General features: G+C 38.9%; 1 protein-coding gene across 4 annotated transcripts in view; it reads left to right on the top strand.

Annotated features, from left to right (window-relative positions):
• LOC119791576 (vacuole membrane protein 1-like) overlaps positions 1–19,796 on the top strand; it is a 105,627-nt gene that overhangs the window by 11,996 nt on the left and 73,835 nt on the right. For 3 of the 4 annotated variants that reach the window (XM_038297758.1, XM_038297757.1, XM_038297759.1), the window contains exons 4-5: positions 10,083–10,173; positions 11,170–11,280. In XM_038297758.1, the coding sequence (XP_038153686.1) occupies positions 10,083–10,173; positions 11,170–11,280 (202 nt within the window). The remainder of the gene's footprint in view (positions 1–10,082; positions 10,174–11,169; positions 11,281–19,796) is intronic. The other variant, XM_038297760.1, reaches the window with a different exon arrangement.

A 19,796-nucleotide genomic window follows, 5' to 3' on the forward strand; every position in this document is an offset into this window, starting at 1 on the left:
TCATCATAATAATCATATTCAGACAGTTTTAATTGGACGTGTTAAATGTTTAATGTCTGCTCTGCACACTGTTAATGTGTTAACTTTAATACCAATCTGAGTGCATTTGGTCCCACTCTAAATGTTCTAAACTTTTTACATAGTTCATATCTTACTCCAGTTGTTGTTGCAATAACTTTAAAAGAGTCATTGTACTTTAACACTGCATATTACACACTGTGTTTTTATGAAAGTATTGTATTCATCATAAAGAACTTCCTTTAATGTCTTTTTTGTTGATGAGCCTCTTTGTGTGTTTTTTTATATATGTATTCCTGTTGATTTCCCTTCAGGGATTATAAAGTTTAACTGAACTGAGCTACAGTGCAAATATTGCTTATCCACATGAGGATGAGTCCTTTTGGCGGCACTCTTATTCAGGGATCACTGCAACATGTCAGTACAACTTGCATACAGGTTTTGGAAAGTTTTCTTACTGGTTACCCTTCTTCACACTCCTGGGATTCAAACCCTGATGTAAAGCGGTTTTATGGCTTAACCCTATGGATGTACAATAAATAAAGGGTTTTATATGCAGTAGATTACAGAAATTATTAACTCTTTTATATTTATACAGATGTATGCCTTTATTTAATTGTTTTACTAGTCTTTGCAGGATATTATTCTGGTAAAGCTTTTCACGAGGCTACATTTTTAATCATACTCTAGTTGAGCTTTTGTTTCCAGTTCATACGTTTATATGGGGCAAGAAGGCCTGGTTTGCCCTAATTCCTGCTGAACATGTTCTATCAGTTGAGGTCAGGTCTCTTTACACGCCAGTTAGGTTCTTCCACATCAAACTTTCTTTCTGTCAAGCTTCATGGCTTTAAGGATATGCCTTTTTCCATTAATGTGCAGGGATGTCATTGCAGAAAAATGCCGCACTGATTGCTCCTACAGGGTTTGATCAAAAAAATTGTCCAAAATGTCTTGGTAAGCTGGAGCAATAGGAGTATCTTTGGTAAAAGACTTTACATCCTATTTGTAAAAAGGAGCGCTTAAGGCAGGTCATTCATCCCTGCTGCAACCAGACTCTACGATGCGCCACTACAATGGCAGTAACTTGTGCAAGGTACAATGTGCAATTACCATTTAATAACGTGTGCAGAAAACCTGTTTCTTTATATTTGATACCCAGTACAATAGCAATATATATATATATATATATATATATATATATATATATATATATATATATATATATATATATATATATATATATATATATATATATATATATATATATATATATATATATATATATCCATCTATATAAATACCCTGTGCAATAACCCTGCATAATAATCCAGCTAAATAAGACACTTCAGCTGTCATATATGTGGACGCACTGTACTGTATATACCCCATGCACCTTTTACTTCCTTTGGCACCTTCTTCTTCTCTCTTTGACAATTTGAGCTGATGTAACGAGGAAATTTCTTCACTGTAAGATCAATAAATTCAATAAATCAATTTAAGCCCAACTTCTAGGTACTGCCCCACCCCACAATCCCTTCTATGCCAAAGTTTACACTTGACATAATAGAGTCAGGCAAAAACTGCTCTCCTAAAAAGTGCCATGCTTAGACTTGTCGACTGGATTTTCAGAAAGGCTTGAATTTTCCTTCCATGTCGATATCTCTTAACTGTGTCCTTTGGAGGTATGCTTTACATCACTCCAACTGACCAGTGCATCTCACACCTTGATTTCCTGGGCAATTTATATGACAGATTATGGTTCTTCTGTTTGCTTGCTTCTTTTTTTTAGTTCTCTTTCTGCTTTAACAAACATGAATAACATATTCAGGTCATTGACAGCACTCTGGAGAACCTGACTGTAACTGAGGAGGTAATTCAGCTGTTTATTTCAAACGTGGAAGAAGATACATATCTAAGACGTGCAGGAAAACAGACTTAGCCACAATTGAGAAACCCCGGCACAGATGCACACAGAGAGATACACTAGGAGTAAAGCAGAGGAAGAAGTGACAGAGTTTGAAAATAAATGCAACTAATAAATTAACAAATATCTAAATTGTGTCATTTACTTCTCTCTTGGGATTTAAGTCTTTGCAAAGTTACAACGGGCTTCTAAGCTGATTATCAATTTTTCTGCAACCTTATCTTTATTGACTTTTCAACCATCTCTCCAATAATCTACAGGACATAAGTTTACTCTCACATGAAAGGAAAAGAAAAGATCCAGAGAGGTTAATTATTGTCCAACATTGTCAACTTATTTGTCCTTGCACTCGGATGTTATAGGATATTTTAGAGCAGTACTTATTTCATACAGAGTATATAAAAAAAAAAAACAATAACCCCCCAAATGAAATGAAAAAGTGACAGTTTCCATTTTATAATGAAAGTAATCTTTTCCGTTGGTAAGGTTGTGGATATTTCATAAATGTAGTTAATGAATTTTGGTTTACTGGTACTCGTCCATGAGAGTGCTGTGACTCTTTTTGCAAATAGAAAACCCATGGCGGCTCAGATGGACAGCCATGTCTTGGTAGATGTGATAAGTTTTACATTTAATCTATAAGCAACTCTTGTTGACATTTTCAAAATAAATAAAACATAATGCTTTATGTTTCTTGTCATAAAATGATAAAATGCAGAAACTTCCATAAAGTAATAGTGCTTTGCCGAGCTACTTAAGGACGCAATGCACAACTGTTTTTATTTTTTAACTGATATATGAAAAAGGAAGCACCTCCTACAGTATGAGTCTTCTAGTCTGTGTTCTTGTTATGCCTGTGAAACACTTATAACATGTGAGCAGAGTTTAGAGTTTATCAGTTTGTCTTTTTGTTTAAAGGTGTTACAGACGTCTCAGTTGTGCGCATACAGGAGGAGGAAATAGCAACACTAAAAGAGTGTCCATGTTTCATTACCCAGACGCTTATTCACACAAACAGCCACAGACACCAAACAACTGCTGACCTTGACCGTCTCTCGGCGCTATCAGCCTCACAGCTTAGACTCAACTAAATATCTTAAACACCTCACAGGAGACATTGAATGCCTTTCTTATCATTATCTACCTCTATTACTCCTCATAATTACCCTACTTAAAGTCTGAAAAACAAAACTCCACCTCACAAACTACTGTTTTGATACCTGCAGAGCAACAACATTGCGTCAGACTATGTCAGAGTTTGCCTTAATGTGGAATCCAGGTACAGCACAAAAAGTCTTAAATAAACTTTGTTGACACCAAAGGCCCAGAAGAAGGTCAGAGTGTACTCTCGCAGGGCCCCTTTGCGGTTAAGTGTGTCAGGACAACGTGTTTATGCTAAAACTACAAGAGGATGTGGTTAACCACAAGCACCACAAGCAGTGCTCCGACTTAGAGAAGCTGTTATTTACGCAACGCTCACAACACATGGTATTCTAACTGCTAGGGTGGCATATAAGTGAGAGCATTATGGGTTACAAGCGTGCAGAGAAGTTTATTGTGGATTTTTATCTGAAGTGGTTTGTAATGTAAAACATATGACCAGAAAGTCCACAAGGCATCACACTGTCTGTTGCTGTGCCTTTACTGTTCTGTAGGTGTAAACAGATCCTTTTTTTTTTTTTTTTTTTGGAGTGGGAGGGGAGGAATCGTTATGGTAGATTTAACTCAAAGCCTTCTGCTTAAAGTGAGGCTCACAACAAAATGGTCTTAATGCGGCTGTGCCTTCAGCCTCATATCCCTGGAAAGGAAATGAGCCAATTAGTTGGGAATGATGTATAACAATTGGATTTGATGCTGGTTAAAAAGAGTGGCTGATAATTATTTGATCTTTTTCTGGTAAATAGCAACGCTTGCTTTGATTGTTTCTGTCATCACACAAGTTTGTTTAGATTATGTTTCTTTTTCTTTGCCTCTGATTCGTCAGCTATCCCTCATTAATGCAACTCGTTCCTCTTAGATCATTTTTTAAAGAGACTTTCGATAGATTTTGGTTGCCTGCCAGTGAAATATTCACCAATATGGTGTGATTGTGATATTTACAAACCCGTCTTATTCTGTGAGCCTAGATTAATATAAAACTGTAAATACTCCTTGAAACTATTCTGTAATCGTAGGCAGATATTCAGATGCTTCTAATTCCTTCTGTGAAGGACTACTTGTTACAGTAGCATAACAAGTATGTCATAATTGGTTTAAGTGATCTGACCCACATACAGAGAACCACTCAGAGACCAAGGGAAAAAGTTTAACAATTCAATTCAATTCAATTCAGTTTATTTATATAGCGCCAAATTCACAACACATGTCATCTCAAGGCACTTTACAGTTCAACCAGATCAAATTGATACAAAGTTTTCTATCTAAGGAAAACCAGTTGATTGCATTGACTCATTGACTCAAATACAATCCCCCACACTAAGCATGCTTGTAGCGACAGTGGAGAGGAAAAACTCCCTTTTAACAGGAAGAAACCTCCAGCAGAACCAGGCTCAGTGTGAGCGGCCATCTGCCGAGGCCGACTGGGGTTCAAGGAGACAGAAGCAGAGATACAAAAAGCAGCTGTAAAAGGCGGCCCCGTCCAGGAAACACACAGCCAGGCAGACGAGCTCCAAGGCAGCTCCCATGCCAGAGGACGAAGAAAGCACATCCACTCAGTCACGGTCAGAGAAACAGGACCACACTGGAAAACAGGCCGATCTCCAACATCTATAAACAAGGGTGTTGATGGAAGCATGGAAGCTTTCCAGGATGACGTCACAGCTAAACAGGAACAGACGAGGCAAAGCTACTCTGAGGAAAAGCAGAGAGAGCAGAAGGTTAGAGATTGAACTAACAGATTCTGCAGAATAGGAGAACAGAGAGAGAATGAAGCAGAATGATGAAATGGGGGTCCCTATGTCCTCCAAAAGTCTAAGCCTATAGCAGCATAACTATAGAGATAGCTCAGGATAACCTGAGCCACTCTAACTATAAGCTTTATCAAAAAGGAAAGTTTTAAGCCTAGCCTTAAAAGTAGACAGGGTGTCTGCCTCACGGACTAAAACTGGTAGTTGGTTCCACAGGAGAGGAGCCTGATGACTAAAAGATCTGCCTCCCATTCTACTTTTAGAAATTCTAGGAACCACTAGTAAACCTGCAGATTGAGAGCGAAGTGCTCTGTTAGGAACATAAGGAACAATCAGATCTCTGATATAAGATGGAGCTTGGCCATTTAAGCCTTTATATGTGAGAAGGAGGATTTTAAATTCTATTCTTGATTTAACAGGAAGCCAATGAAGAGAAGCCAGGATAGGCGAGATATGATCTCTCTTTTTAATTTTCATTAGAACTCTGGCTGCAGCATTTTGGATCAGCTGAAGGCTTTTAACTACAGTTTGTGGACTTCCTGATAGTAAAGAATTACAATAGTCCAGCCTTGAAGTAACAAATGCATGGACTAGTTTCTCAGCATCACCCCTGGACAGGATATTTCTAATTTTTGCAATGTTCCTCAGATGAAAGAAGGAAATTCTAGAAACCTCTTTGATATGGGATTTAAATGACAGGTCCTGATCAAAAATAACACCAAGATTTTTTACTTTATTATCTGAAATCAGTTTAATCCCATCCAAATGAAGTGACTGGCTAATCAGTTTCTTTTTCAGAGACTCTGGTCCAAAGACTATAACTTCTGTTTTGTCTGCATTCAGAAGCAGAAAGTTAAGAGTCATCCAGGTTTTTATGTCTTCAAGACATGCCTGTAATCTATGTAATGGGTTAGCTTCATCTGGATTTATAGACAGATATAGCTGGGTATCATCAGCATAACAGTGGAAATTAATCCCATGCTGTCTAATAATTCTACCAATTGGGAGCATGTATAAAGTAAAGAGAATTGGTCCTAGCACTGATCCCTGTGGTACTCCACAGGTAACCTTTGAGCGTGTTGAAGATCTATCATTAACATGAACAAACTGAATTCGATCAGATAGATAAGATTTAAACCAGTCTAGTGCTGTTCCAACAGGTTTATTGAATGTTGATGAAACACAGAAGTAGGAGCTGGAACTCAGTGGACTGGTGAACTGGAACTGGAAAGTCTGAAGGAGAGGTCACAGAGATGGGAGGAAAATTGACTGAGGCTTGAATATAGCTGGAGAGAAACTCAAGTTTGAGGGGGCTCTTGTTAATCCTTGAATCCAGTTTGGAGGAGAGGGAACTCGTTGGAGAGCGGACAGGTAGACATACGTTGGACCCAGAGGAGTAAAGGAGCGGACTTTTACTGTACTTGGTTTTTCGATGAGGACTTGAACGGATCATGTGGAGGTTTACCCCTGCTCAGTGTGTACTCAGTAATCCTTCCAGGGGGAGCAGGTCCAGGTTATCCAGTTACACAGGAAGGGCTTCCTGCCGGAGAACAAAGACAAAACAAGAGCTTGTTTGCCTGGCTGTGTGTTTCCTGGACGGGGTCGCCTTTACAGCTGCTTTTTGTATCTCTGCTTCTGTCTCCTTGAACCCCAGTCGGCCTCAGCAGATGGCCGCTCACACTGAGCCTGGTTCTGCTGGAGGTTTCTTCCTGTTCAAAGGGAGTTTTTCCTCTCCACTGTCGCTACAAGCATGCTTAGTGTGAAGGATTGTATTTGAGTCAATGAGTCGATGCAATCAACTGGTTTTCCTTAGATTAGAAAACTTTGTATCAATTTGACTGGATGATCTGGTTGAACTGTAAAGTGCCTTGAGATGACATGTGTTATGAATTTGGCGCTATATAAATAAACTGAATTGAATTGAATTGAATAGATAAGACTCAGAGAAACAAAGCTTTGGTTAGACTCTGCTAACCTCAGCTTGGCTAGAGTACCCAAAACTGGCAAACACTCTGGCCTCGAGGTAGTGACAGCCCGCTGCTCAAATACTCCTCCGGTAATGATCCAACGAGGTGTGCAGGGAGGCCCAAGGAGGAGAAGGGCACCACCTGGCGGTAGAGAGAGAAAAACACAAAAACAACCCACACAAACTGGATTCCTAACAAAGTACTGCTGCACTAACATAAGAATAAGGGCTTTGTTTGATAAATGATTCTATAAAATAATGAAAAAATATTACTGGTTGGCATTTGAGAAATGAGACAAAATGTATGTGTCCTGTTATTAATCTGAAATGTAAATTTTAGTAAAAGGGACTTGAAGCCAATTTTAAGTTCAGAAAATTTTGGCTTTTCAAAGCCAAGTCTAAATTAAATCTCTTGCATATAAGGTAAGCGGTCACTCCAGTCAAATAACAACAACAACCATTTAGGGGGAATTTAAGTGGAATTTTCAACTTTTAATCTCTGTAAGTACTGATCAGTGTGGTTTAGTAACATTCTAGAAAATGTAATATAAAACCTTCTCATTAGGTTTTATTTTAATCATGAGTTAAGTGAACATATCAGTTAGGCAATCCCTCTGGTTTTCCAGCTTCATGAACAGTAAAGTTCAGGTGGATGTCATTCCCCTTCTAAAAAATTTAACAAAACACACTAGTTGCTACAAGTGAATGTTCCTGCTTCACTGTTCCCCACTTCACTGTGTTTGTTTACCTTGCCAATACAGTAATTGTGTGATTTTTATGTGTACCATATAAACCACTACACCAGTGGAAATCCAGTCAAAGTACCACCAATAATGCTCACAGCAAAGATGCAAGAAGCTCATTTATGCATCTAGATAATCTAAGAAAAAAGAAAAGCCAGGATTCTGCCTCACTGCTACAGTTACAATTTTTTGGTGACATTTGAAAATGGGTGCGGTAGAACAAGATACTGCAACTGTATCTGCAACTATAAACTGGTATAAAACATTAATCTAATACATTTCTGAAGCACAGGTTCTAACTTGTTACAACTATCTCCCAGTCATTGAAAGATGAGTTCCTTCCTTTTAATCTTTATAAGCTGTCCTTTAAAAGTCAGATTAACTAAACTAACATTGCTTTTAGACAGGCTAAGTCCTGTGTTGAAATGTTGAAACAAATGTTTGTATTGCTTTAGATCATTCATATATTAACTATATTAACAGTGCTTTTAAACTAGCATGTTGTATCTAAAGAGCTCAGCATTTCATGTACCCTCACGGTTGGACCCTGAGGGTACATATATATATTCTTTCCACTTTAACTGAGTTCATAGTTTGTGGTGCTTTTCTCCTGAAGTTCGTTTACTTCGCATTTAGTTGCATTTAGAAATGATTTCATGCTCAACTGGACGATAGCCACACTGGAAAAACAAGGGATTTTGCTTTTGCTTTACTCTGTTAGCAATTTAACTGGGATTTATATTCTATTAGCATTCCTGTGACTAATATTATCAATAATCTTTATGTTAGTATAGTCGTTTTACATTCCTATGCATTTGATCCTGCCACTTGGAAGAAATCTGTCATGAAGGGTCTTGCTAACGGACCCATAATGAGACTCTTTGGAGATCAAACCAGGTACTTCCAACCTTCTCAGCATGTGATTTGCTTTACCATTAGGCCAATAATAGGCAGTTGCCTATGGTGCCAAGTTCCTGGGGCCCCATAAAACTCTGTTTATATGTATAGTTAATACAGCTATTCCTTACTTGTGCACATTAATTATGTTTTTTTATCAAAATCCTTTTGCTAAAATGTCATCAGAACGCAACAAACCATTTCAAAACAAACGATGCAAAGAGGGGTGTTGCCAACTTAGCGTTTTTGTCGCTATATTTAGCAACTATTTTGAGACCTCTCAAGTACTTTTATTTCAAAAAAACATCTAGCACCAAATATAGCGACTTTTTTCTACTAGTCGAGACTTTGGCAACAACATATAAAAGCAGCGAACTCTGCTCTCCAGAGCAAGTAGATTGGTAACCCCGCCTCCTGCTCTCCTCTATCTTGTCTGCTGTCATGATTCATGCAGCTATTTTTTCATCCAAATGAAAAATGGAGAACAGATAAGCAGATCATGGCTTGTCTACTGTGAAAAGAAGGACTGGGTTATTTACTTTTGCCGTCGCCTTTTTGGAAACACAGGAAGGAGCAATCAGCTAAGTGAGCTTAGTGCTTGGAAACAATCTTTCATTCCTTTAGAGACAGCATGAAAAGTCAGCTGAGTACAAAACATAGAGAGGAAAACAACAAGAAAGGGACAAGAAGAGAGGGACAAAACCTAGAACAAATAATGGATGTCTATTCTATTAATGTATGTCTATTCTATAAAAAATTATGTATCTGTATAATGGGTCTGTTTTATGTGTTGTTTTCTCAATTCAGAGGGCCACATGCCTGTTTTTGCCTAGGGCCCCAAATTTCCTAATTCCGCCCCTAATTTCTGCCTCCATAAGGCAACAAAAAAATAAAGATTGAGACTTTCAGTTCATATGATAATTAATAAAATAATTATGCATAATAATAATATCTTACATTTCTTTCAGTAAATACCTGCAATTATTAAACACTGTAGCTTTAAGAGCTGGAAAGACATGCATAAAGAGGAAGGATGTGCAAAGAATGAAAAGTGACATGCGTTATTAAAAATATGCAAATAGGAATAGAAAACAATAAGAAGTGGTGGAAAAAGTATGAATAGAAAAATGTGTTACACTGACTCTGCAACTCTGTTGATCCTCAGACAGGTAAGGGTAATAATCCTTAGCAGATTTAATATAAATATCTTACTGGCTTTAGACAGCCATGCCAATCAGAAATCCTTTAACATGCCTCTTACAATAATTAGATTAAATAAAAAACAAAAAATAAGCTCCAGTCTTCACTTAAATTTAAAATAAATATTTGTCCAAATACAATAGAATCCAATGAATGGTCAATAAACAAGCCTCCGCAGAACTTGATGATGTTCTGAGGAGGTAGTTCAGACATTTTCTTCGGGTATCCTACATAAAACAAAGATCTTGCTCCTTTAAAAGCTGTTACTAATACTTGCAGTCTTAACTTACATACCCCCCCTCCCCGTAAAATCCTTTTGCTTTACTCACTCCAACTTTTCTGCCTATAAACACGATTCCTCCCCATCGTGTTTTCTGTTTTTGTTTCATTTTCCTTCCTCTTTTCTTGTCTTTTTCTTCTCTATTTAGGCTTTGGCATCAAAGACAGATGGTGTTTGGCCTTGTGATGCTTCTTATGCTTCTCTCTATTGCTTACCGCATTGAGGGACCACATCAGAAGGTGACTGCACTGTTATTTATATGAAAATACCATAGGGGCTGTCAGTGATGTAACCAGCTACATAGGCTCTAGCTTTAAGAGGCATACACCTTATTAGAAACTGTTTATCCTGTAATTGAGAAGCTTTTTAATCGACGCATCATTCTGTCATAGTATTACTTAAAATAACATAAGACTATTTTTTTCCCTGCTTTCTTTATAACTTCCCTAAAATCATCCTCCAGTCATTCTGTAAATCTGCATGCAGCTCTTCCGCTGAAGTTTTTTCTCCCACTATCTCTGTTTTGGATACTCTTTTCACGTCCCATTGGCATTTTCTTTTCAGTTTTGTATGCAAAGGCCTGTGAGTTGTGTAATCACTTCTTCTCAGGAACAATTGCTCATGGCTGGCCCCTCACTTCCCAGCACTCTGCCAGCAAACAGAGACAGTATGTGCTGTTTTTGTTTTCCTGGGTTTCCTGGGAAATTGAGTCTTTGGTAAGCCTCCCCCCCCTCACCATTCCCAACCTCCTGACATATATTCCGTTCAAACCCTTTAAAGTCCCCTCCTCTTTTCCCGTAATCTGGATTCTTGATGCTTCCTTTTGGAAACAACCTGCCCTGGCTGAAGGGAGGAGGTATAAAATGGAGGGATGATTTGATAGTGGTGGAGAGAGAGAGAGAGAAAGAGTGGGAGACAGAGAGAGAGATCTTGGCTTGTGTTATTTTACATGTTGTGTAAGAGCTGGTTGCCACCAGAAAGAATAATGGTGCTGTTCTTCTCTGAGTGCTGAACACTCCTACCCTACAGCTCTGCTCTGCTCTGAAACCCAACAACCTCTCCCTCTGAAGGTTTCTCTTTCTCTCTTCCTCTCGCTCACTTGTCCTCTCCCACCCTTTAAAGTACCCTCTGTTTTTCACACTTTCACTCATGTAACTTCTCTCTCTGGTCCCTCCCCCCCCTTATGCATGTGGCTCTGCCATGTGGTGGACTGTCCCTCTCTTTGGCCCCTGCAGTACGTGTGCTCCATGGAGAAGAGGACACTGTGGTGCGCCTATTGGGTCGGCCTGGGTATCCTCTCCTCCGTCGGTCTTGGCACCGGCCTGCACACCTTCCTGCTTTACCTGGTAAGACATCATTTGTTCATGGCAGAGCTACTCCACGCTGCAGCTCTTCACTTCCCCCCATGCTGGTTTATGTCACCGCTCAAACCCAAACAGAGCGGATGATGGTGGCGCAGTCAGTGACGCAGATTTTTAAAAGGCACTGTTGATGTTTCACTGGTTGTGCTGCTGCATAGTTAGAAAAGAAAAAAGGGATTTCTGGAGTTGTTTTCGTGCATTCGCATTTATTTTTGATGCATTTGTCTGTTTGCATTACAGAGAGAAGTGGGGATGTTGAGGTAGCTGCATTGTTTTGACAGGCAGTCTAAAAACATTTGCACTCACTGACCCCTCTGAGTCCACATGAGGATAAAAACAACCCCCCCTCCCCTTCTAACTTCTTTCTCTGTTGTTTTCTTTTTATTTGTCCCTCCCTTCCCTATATATGCCTCTTCTCTTATTTGCGTTTCCACTTTTACTCTTCTCCTTTTTTTTTTTTTTTTTGGGGTGGAGGGGTCTTTTCTTCTGATACCAGGACATCTGCTGGTCCTTTCTGCTTCCAGTCCATCTGTCATCTCTCACACTCGGATGCTCGGATCCGAACTAGGAACTTTGAAGTGCGTGTTCCTCATCCTGCTGTTTGGTTTTGTTTTCAGATAAACGCTCCAAAATGTAATATGAGAGACCTTGTTGTATTTTTCCCCTATAATCTCTCTTTCCGCGCTGCTCAATTCACTGGAAAGTTTCTAAAAAGGGGTAATGTCACCATCTAGTGGGCGTGTCCGGTACTGCAGGCTGTGGTGTCACTGAGTTCATGACAGAACCTGATGCTCCTTCCTGCGGCTGCTGCTGTACATTCTGTCTCCAGCCTGTGAGATACAGCCTGTTAAACACTGTTATTAGCGCTGCTGATGCACAAAGCTCACTAAAAATACGCCTTTTTTAAAATCACATAACGTGGTGGTTATAAAAGATGTTTTCTCCCAAAAAATATGTTTGTAAAAGAAAACACAGGCACTGTAAATTTATGTTTTATTGATTTTCTTTGATTTTTTTTTTTAATTTACAGACTTCATTATAAACAGTAAAGTGCAGATAGTCTCATTAGTAAATGATTGTAGAAAACAAAACAACATTTAAAAACCCTTCTTTATGATAATACTAAGCAGTATTTAACTGAACCTTTCAACAATAGACCAACATACCCACATATCCAGCTCAGAATCAAATCATTTTCAGATTATTCTAAAGAAGAATATAAAAGCGTATTTATCAGAAGAACACGTGTTTATTACAACATTATATCTCTTTACACTCAAAGATGCCTTATGCTCCCTGAAAGTTCACATTCACTTTCTGATAAGAATAAAAACACAGACCTTAGCTAAAGAGAGGAGAAAACTGCAACTAGGGGGAGAGAATAATTGTGCAACAGACAAAAAAAGGGCTTTTAAACTGAAACATTTTGACAAAAGGCTGTGATGTTTTTTTGTTGTTGTTTTTTTTTACCATATTCATATAACCACTGTGCATGTATCACAGATTTTTACTTTTAATGGGGGATAATATCATGTTTGGCTTTGTAGCAAAGAGCACAAGTGCAGTTATTTGTCTCTTTAATAATAAATGTAAAACATTCTTAGATATTATATTCATATAACATGGTCAGACAATGAAAGTAAATAGAAGACATCAGCAATGAGTAATAAAAAAAATAGGGAGTTTGTATGCAGAGGGGGTTGGAAAACATGTATGGGCAAACAGGTGGAGGATCCACTGAGGCTCCACTTTCCCTCATTAAGGGGTGGGCATTTATCGCATCATTTATCATTATCGTGATAAAAACTTTTTTTTATCATCTAAATGATAAATTAGAATAAATTATGTTTAACATCCCGCCCAACGCCCACATCCCCACAAAAAAAGGTAAACTGTCAGTTGTCAATTTGTAAACAGTCTTTCATCTTTTATTATTATCTCTTGGGGGATTGATGCATTTCAAAGAAGAGGATTATATGTCGTTACTTTAAGATTTTCACTTTAAGATTAGATTGGTTGGCAAAAACAACCTATCTAGTTGTTTAAACCAATTTTGGTTAGATGGTTTACTGGTCTGACTGTCTGGCTGTTTCCTCTTCAACCAAAGCATTATTGGTTCAAACCCTGGCTCTGGCTTTCAAAGTTGATAACTACTAGACAGATTGGTAAAATTCATCCAATTTTTTGGTTGTGTTGACCAATCTGTTTTTAGGGTGTCGGGTGTTTAGCACTAAAAATCCCACTCTTGTATGTAATTGATGTCCCAATGAAGCTTATTTTGCATGGGTATATATTTAAAGTGTTATTTGTTGTTATGAGAGTTGGATAGCTGTGACATGCAGTCACAGCCATACAGTGAATATAGCAAAAAGTAATGAAGACTTGTTGTTTTTTTAATTTTCACTTTTGTCCCTTTCACAATAGAATAAAAAAACAATGATTTAATGACCATATCGCCCACCGCATCCCTCATCCTGACCACACTGCCGCTTAACCCCCGCTCATGTTTGACTTAAGGAGACATTGGCTTTATCTGAGTATAGCAAATCAGAGCTCTTAATTCCTCTACATTCATCTTTCATGGGATTAACAGAAAGAAACATATGATGGTAAGGAAGGGAATTAAAACCAGTCCTTATGAGCCTAAAGAGAATTCCATCACTGGGTGCAACAAGCTGACATTATCAGACATGGCGCCCTCTGCTGTCAGAACCATAAAAAAAAGAAAAGAAAAAACATAGAGCCTGCAATGCCGTAAAGCAAACAGCTCAGCGTGGTTAAAGACCAATGGAGATCATTTATATCATTTATATAAAACGATCTACAGGAACTAAGTTGTAGTCAAACATCTTTAGAGCCTCTTATCAAATTCATCAAAGAAAATAAAATTGACTTTTCTTGTAAACTCAAACAGAGACACAGCATCAATGATCCTGAATCGCCTTCTGAATTTTAGCAGCTGTGACAGCTGTGACTCCCCCCCCCCCCCCCCCCCCCCCCGCCGACTTTGTTTATTTTATACAATTTATCTATCTATTTATAAGACCAAGGATAGCATTGTTATCACCAGTATTAGCATTAATAATGACATTTACTCTCACATACAACAACTCTGCAACTTTAGCTCCCTACTGATAGTCGTACCGTATTCCTGGCACTATTCCGGTCTTATCCCACTTGGAATAAAATGTTTCTTTTTTCATGCTGGAGCTTTTCTTATGCCTCAAATTTCACTAGGAGATGCTAAGTTGTTTCCCTATTGCATTGAAAGCAGTGCTGTTATTGTAGATATACAGGAAAGGCTTTATTTACTGGCGATGGGCGTACACTGTACGAGATGTTCAATCGTCGCACGCAGCTACAGCTCACACTGTACAACGAAACCGCAGAGTTTAAAATTTCGCAGCTCTCAATGTATGTTCTCACACTGTGTGGCCCGACGCTCTGATGCGATCCACCTGCTCACACTGTATGTCTAAAAACTGCGTCGGACTCCTCTCTGCAGTGAGATGGCGCTACTCGGACTCGTCTATCTGTAAGCCAAACGAGTAGAAGAGGAATATGTAGCTCACTAAAGAGAAACGCGCTGCCTTGGCAATTTGTGTCATTTTGTGCTGAAAGCCCTTAAAAGAAAAGGCAACAATGTATTTGGACAAAGAAATGGCTGAGCAAATGTGGCTACTACGATCTGTCAATTTTACAGAAAGAATTCCACTTCACCCGCACCCCCGCCATGCTTCTGCTTTTTGATTCTTAGAGGAGGAAGAAGAATCCTTGTTTGCGCACTGAGTGATTTGCCCACGAAGGCCGACTGAATTTAAAAAATGTTTGATTTTCTCCCGACCTCGGGATTCCTGATCGGAAGGTGATCGTGAGAGGCTGATCGCCCCTCGTTACCCCCTGTATACTATACTAAGCACGATCAGGCTGAAAATTAGCCCGATCGAAAAATTCTGACAAGACTGGAAAATCGGCCCAAAAAAGGCAAATAATCATACAGTGTATGCCTGGCTTAATCAATTTAGGAAAAAGTAAGTGGAAAAACACACACAAAAATACAAATGATATCCCAGAAGGACGTGGTAATCTGTCAGATATCTTTGGATATATGGATTTAAAATATATACCCCTTTAAACTATGGTCAAACAGTACAGACTGTACATATGTTACGCCAAGCTTTATTAAAAATGTGTTAAACATTTCTGATGTAGATTTAAAAAAAATACTAAATAGTTTAAAAAAAAATCCTGTTTTATTAAGTTGTGGTAACAACAATTAAATTCAGTTAAGTTTATTTCTATAGCGCCAATTCACAACACATGTCATCTCAAGGCACTTTACAGTTCAACCAGATCATCCAGTCAAATTGATTCAAAGTTTTCTATTGAAGGAAAACCAGTTGATTGCATTGACTCATTGACTCAAATGCAATCCCTCACACTAAGCATGCTTGTAGCGACAGTGGAGAGGAAAAGCAAAGAGAGCATAACATTAGAGATTGAACTATCTGCAGAGCATGAGAATAGAGATAGAATGAAGCAGAATGATGAAATAGGGGTCCCTATGTCCTCCAGCAGTCTAAGCCTATAGCAGCATAACTATAGAAATAGCTCAGGATAACCTGAGCCACCCTAACTATAAGCTTTATCAAAAAGGAAAGTTTTAAGCCTAGCCTTAAAAGTAGACAGGGTGTCTGCCTCACGGACTAAAACTGGTAGTTGGTTCCACAGGAGAGGAGCCTGATAACTAAAAATCTGCCTCCCATTCTACTTTTAGAAATTCTAGGAACCACTAGTAAACCTGCAGATTGAAAAGCGAAGTGCTCTGTTAGGAACATAAGAAACAATCAGATCTCTGATATCAGATGGAGCTTGGCCATTTAAGACTTTATATGCGAGACGGAGGATTTTAAATTCTATTCTGGATTTAACAGGAAGCCAATGAAGAGAAGCTTTTTAATCAGAACTCTGGCTGCAGCATTTTGGATCAGCTGAAGGCTTTTAACTACAGTTTGTGGACTATCTGAAATCAGTTTAATCCCATCCAAATGAAGCAACAGACAAATCAGCTTATTTTTCAAAGACTCTGGTCCAAAGACTTTAACTTCTGTTTTGTCTGCATTCAGAAGGAGAAAGTTAAGAGTCATCCAGGTTCTTATGTCTTCAAGACATGCCTGTAATCTATGTAATGGGTTAGCTTCATCTGGATTTATTGACAGATATAGCTGGGTATCATCAGCATAACAGTGGAAATTAATCCCATGCTGTCTAATAACTCTACTGATTGGGAGCATATATTATGTAAAGAGAATTGGTCCTAGCACTGATCCCTGTGGTACTCCACATGTAACCTTTGAGCATGTTGAAGATCTATCATTAACATGAACAAACTGAATTCGATCAGATAGATAAGATTTAAACCAGACTAGTGCTGTTCCTTTAATTCCTATAAAATACTCAAGTCTTTCTAAAAAGAATATTATGATAAACTGTATCTAATGCAGCGCTAGGACAGAACAAGTAGAGATACAAGTCCATTGTACAACAACACCCTTTGGTGTGGACGCTATTGCTGAGTAAAGAAGACTTGAGGTTGTCTTTCCTGCGGTGTCATGTAGGATTTGAAAATGTAAGCCATAGGAAGTACTGTGTTGTCAGAGGCTATTTTATAGGAAGTCATGTTTTCTGTCATGTTGAGACTTGTCTTCACATACAGGCTGTGAGAGAGCGCGATTTACAGTAGATCATAGGTAGGCTCAACAAAGTATATTTAATCTTTTATATCCTTTTAAGCTTTTAACCGCTGTCTGTTAGGAACATCCTGGATTTAAGCATCAAAAACTCAGAGGAAGATGCCTAATAAAAACCTTTATCATGCTGTTCTCGTGTACTCTTATATTACGCACTTTTTAACCGGCTGTTGTTCTAGAACTGATTGTAGACAGGGGCTAGCCTAAATGGCTAATCATATGCAGTGCATTTTAATGACAATAAATGATTCAAAATTTAGTTATATGTCTTATTTTGTCAGTACATTTAAACCTGTCCTTTTGAGGCTCTGAATCATCTTATGTTATTCTCAGCTGCAACAATAACCGGACAAATCTAAACTTGGTTCTTTAACAAATAGACATGCATGTTGACCATGCACTCAAAGAGAAACAGAATTGTTCATGCAAACAGTAGGTTGGTTTCCAAAAGAAGATGAACAGGAAAACATGTGCCTCCAAGTTCTAAGATCAAGATTAGTGTGTTTAAAAACATGTGCAAACTTCATAGTGTGGGCAAAACTGATATACTAGCCAGGTGCAAATCAAATATCTTGTTTAAAATTAGTAGATCAGCAGGTACAAACTTCTCTTCATTGTGTTTTGTCTTCCTGAATATGCTGAGCATATGCTTAGACAGGGAAATCATAGAGAGGCTAGTGGAATGAAGGTGGTGAGGGGGTGGAGTCTAAACAATGATTATCTGATATGAAGGCTTGGATTATGGTGGTGTTCGCAACACATCAGCCTCAGCACTGTTACAATTGACAAGATAACAAGACCGAGACAAGACAAAGTCCCCGGACGTTGTGGAACGCTCACAGAGCTCAGAGCATTAAGCTAAAAGTGTCATGAAAACGGGAAAGATGGACCCAGTATTCAAGGTGAGACAGTCAGTGGGAAAGTTCAAAACGTTTATTAACATAAAACAAACAGAAACAGATCAGGAGCGCGGGGCTGTATCTCACGGCAACTGCAGGAGGGAGGCGGGGCGCCAAATAACAAACACTCTGGTTTGTGGGAGAAACGCAGGTAAGTGACCACGATCATCTGACAGCAGAGGATTATCTGTGTGAGTCACTTACCTGGTTTGATAGTCCAGTCCAGCACCGTCACCAGTCCATGAGAGGCGCGCGGGGCCGATGGTCTTCTAAGCAATGCAGCGTGCGTCACACAGTGCCCCCAATGCTGCAGCCCCAGAGAGCTTGCAGGAAGCCGATCCAAGTCAGGGGAAGACAGATCAGGCAGGAACAGTAGGATCCAGACTTCCAGGAATTCTCAGAGTGCTCAGGCAGGTTCCGAGTCTGACAGAGTCAAGAAGCATGCCCAAAACAACACGCACAGATGCAAATAGGCAGCCTCAGATGCAGATGGGCGGACCCTGCGGTTGAGAGGAATCAGAGACAAGATGTTGAACCAGGACGAGCATGACTTTAGACTGGTCCTCTCCTTGGAGCCAGGCTTACCAGGATAAAACTGATCCTTCCCACGTTGAGCCAAAACCCTGAGGAACTCTGCAGCGAAAGAACAGGACACCATCAGGAGACAAGACAGACACAAAACCCTCTCTTTCCACTGGCCGCCAGGAACCATGAAAGAACTAAAAACTGACTAACAGACGAAACAGAAAACAAACAGAAAACAAAATTATGATCTGACCTCGATAGCTGGGCGGGATCGAATATAAAGCCCCGACCGCAGGTGGATGAGATGAGAAGTAAATAGACGGCCGGGCGGGAACGGCCGGAGAATGATATAAGCAATTAAGGCTAGCTATCAGAGCAGATCATGACAAAAAGTTCACTTTTTTGTTCCCGTTGTTCTACAAAAGTATGTATAAAGATCATTTGGGTCAAGAAGTTTATAAGTTTAAGCTTCACTATCTGGCCCATTCACTGATTTAGTGCGTAATTTAAAAAAAAAGTTCTGAAGTTGAGAGGACCGTGGCTACCAGTGGAGATGGGAGGCTAACCATAGCTGATGTCTGCATTAGGCCTCTCAGCATAGTGTTGTAGCACTGGCTCTCATGGGGGATTGTTGTGTTTGGGCAGAATGATTTTGATCTTTTAAAATCTTATAATTTTTGTTTGAAGGACTTACTATAAAAATAATCATTATTATTATTATTGGTATTATTTATTACATTACAATTATACCTTCCAAACCCATGGCTGCAGCTTTGGTCATTTCTTTTATTCCAGTAGCACATGCAAAGTTCTCATTTAAACAGAGTGTTCTGGATCACCATTGCACACATAATTCTTAAAGATCACCAGCAAAATGCCTTAAATAGATATGAACCTCTTCATTTGCACCAGCAATTTATGTGGATCAAGCCTTAAATCTGACATTAATCAATCGTCAAATCTTTACTAAAGAAGATTGAAAATCAGATGCAAAAAACAGAATAGTGTTATTTTGAGTATTATATCCCCAGCCTGGAACAATGACCGGCTTTGTTCTTTGAATTTCTAAGTTAACCACTTGGAAATTTCTTGCTGAAATATAATTTGAGCACATTCAGAGAGAGATGGATAAATGACTCCTTTGATACCAAACCACACTGAAATATTTGGATCTTGTGCCTCTAACATTTCATCAAACCCAAATAAGTATTGTTAATGTTCTGGATTTAAGTACTTCTCGTGTTTTTGGCTGTTTGTTTTTGACATCTTCCTTTTTCATAGGTTTCTATGCACCAAATTTATTTATTAGCTTGTACATTTCTAAAGG

This window comes from Cyprinodon tularosa, unplaced genomic scaffold, assembly GCF_016077235.1.
Source record: "Cyprinodon tularosa strain WSP-4 unplaced genomic scaffold, ASM1607723v1 ctg396, whole genome shotgun sequence".
Taxonomy (NCBI): domain Eukaryota; kingdom Metazoa; phylum Chordata; class Actinopteri; order Cyprinodontiformes; family Cyprinodontidae; genus Cyprinodon; species Cyprinodon tularosa.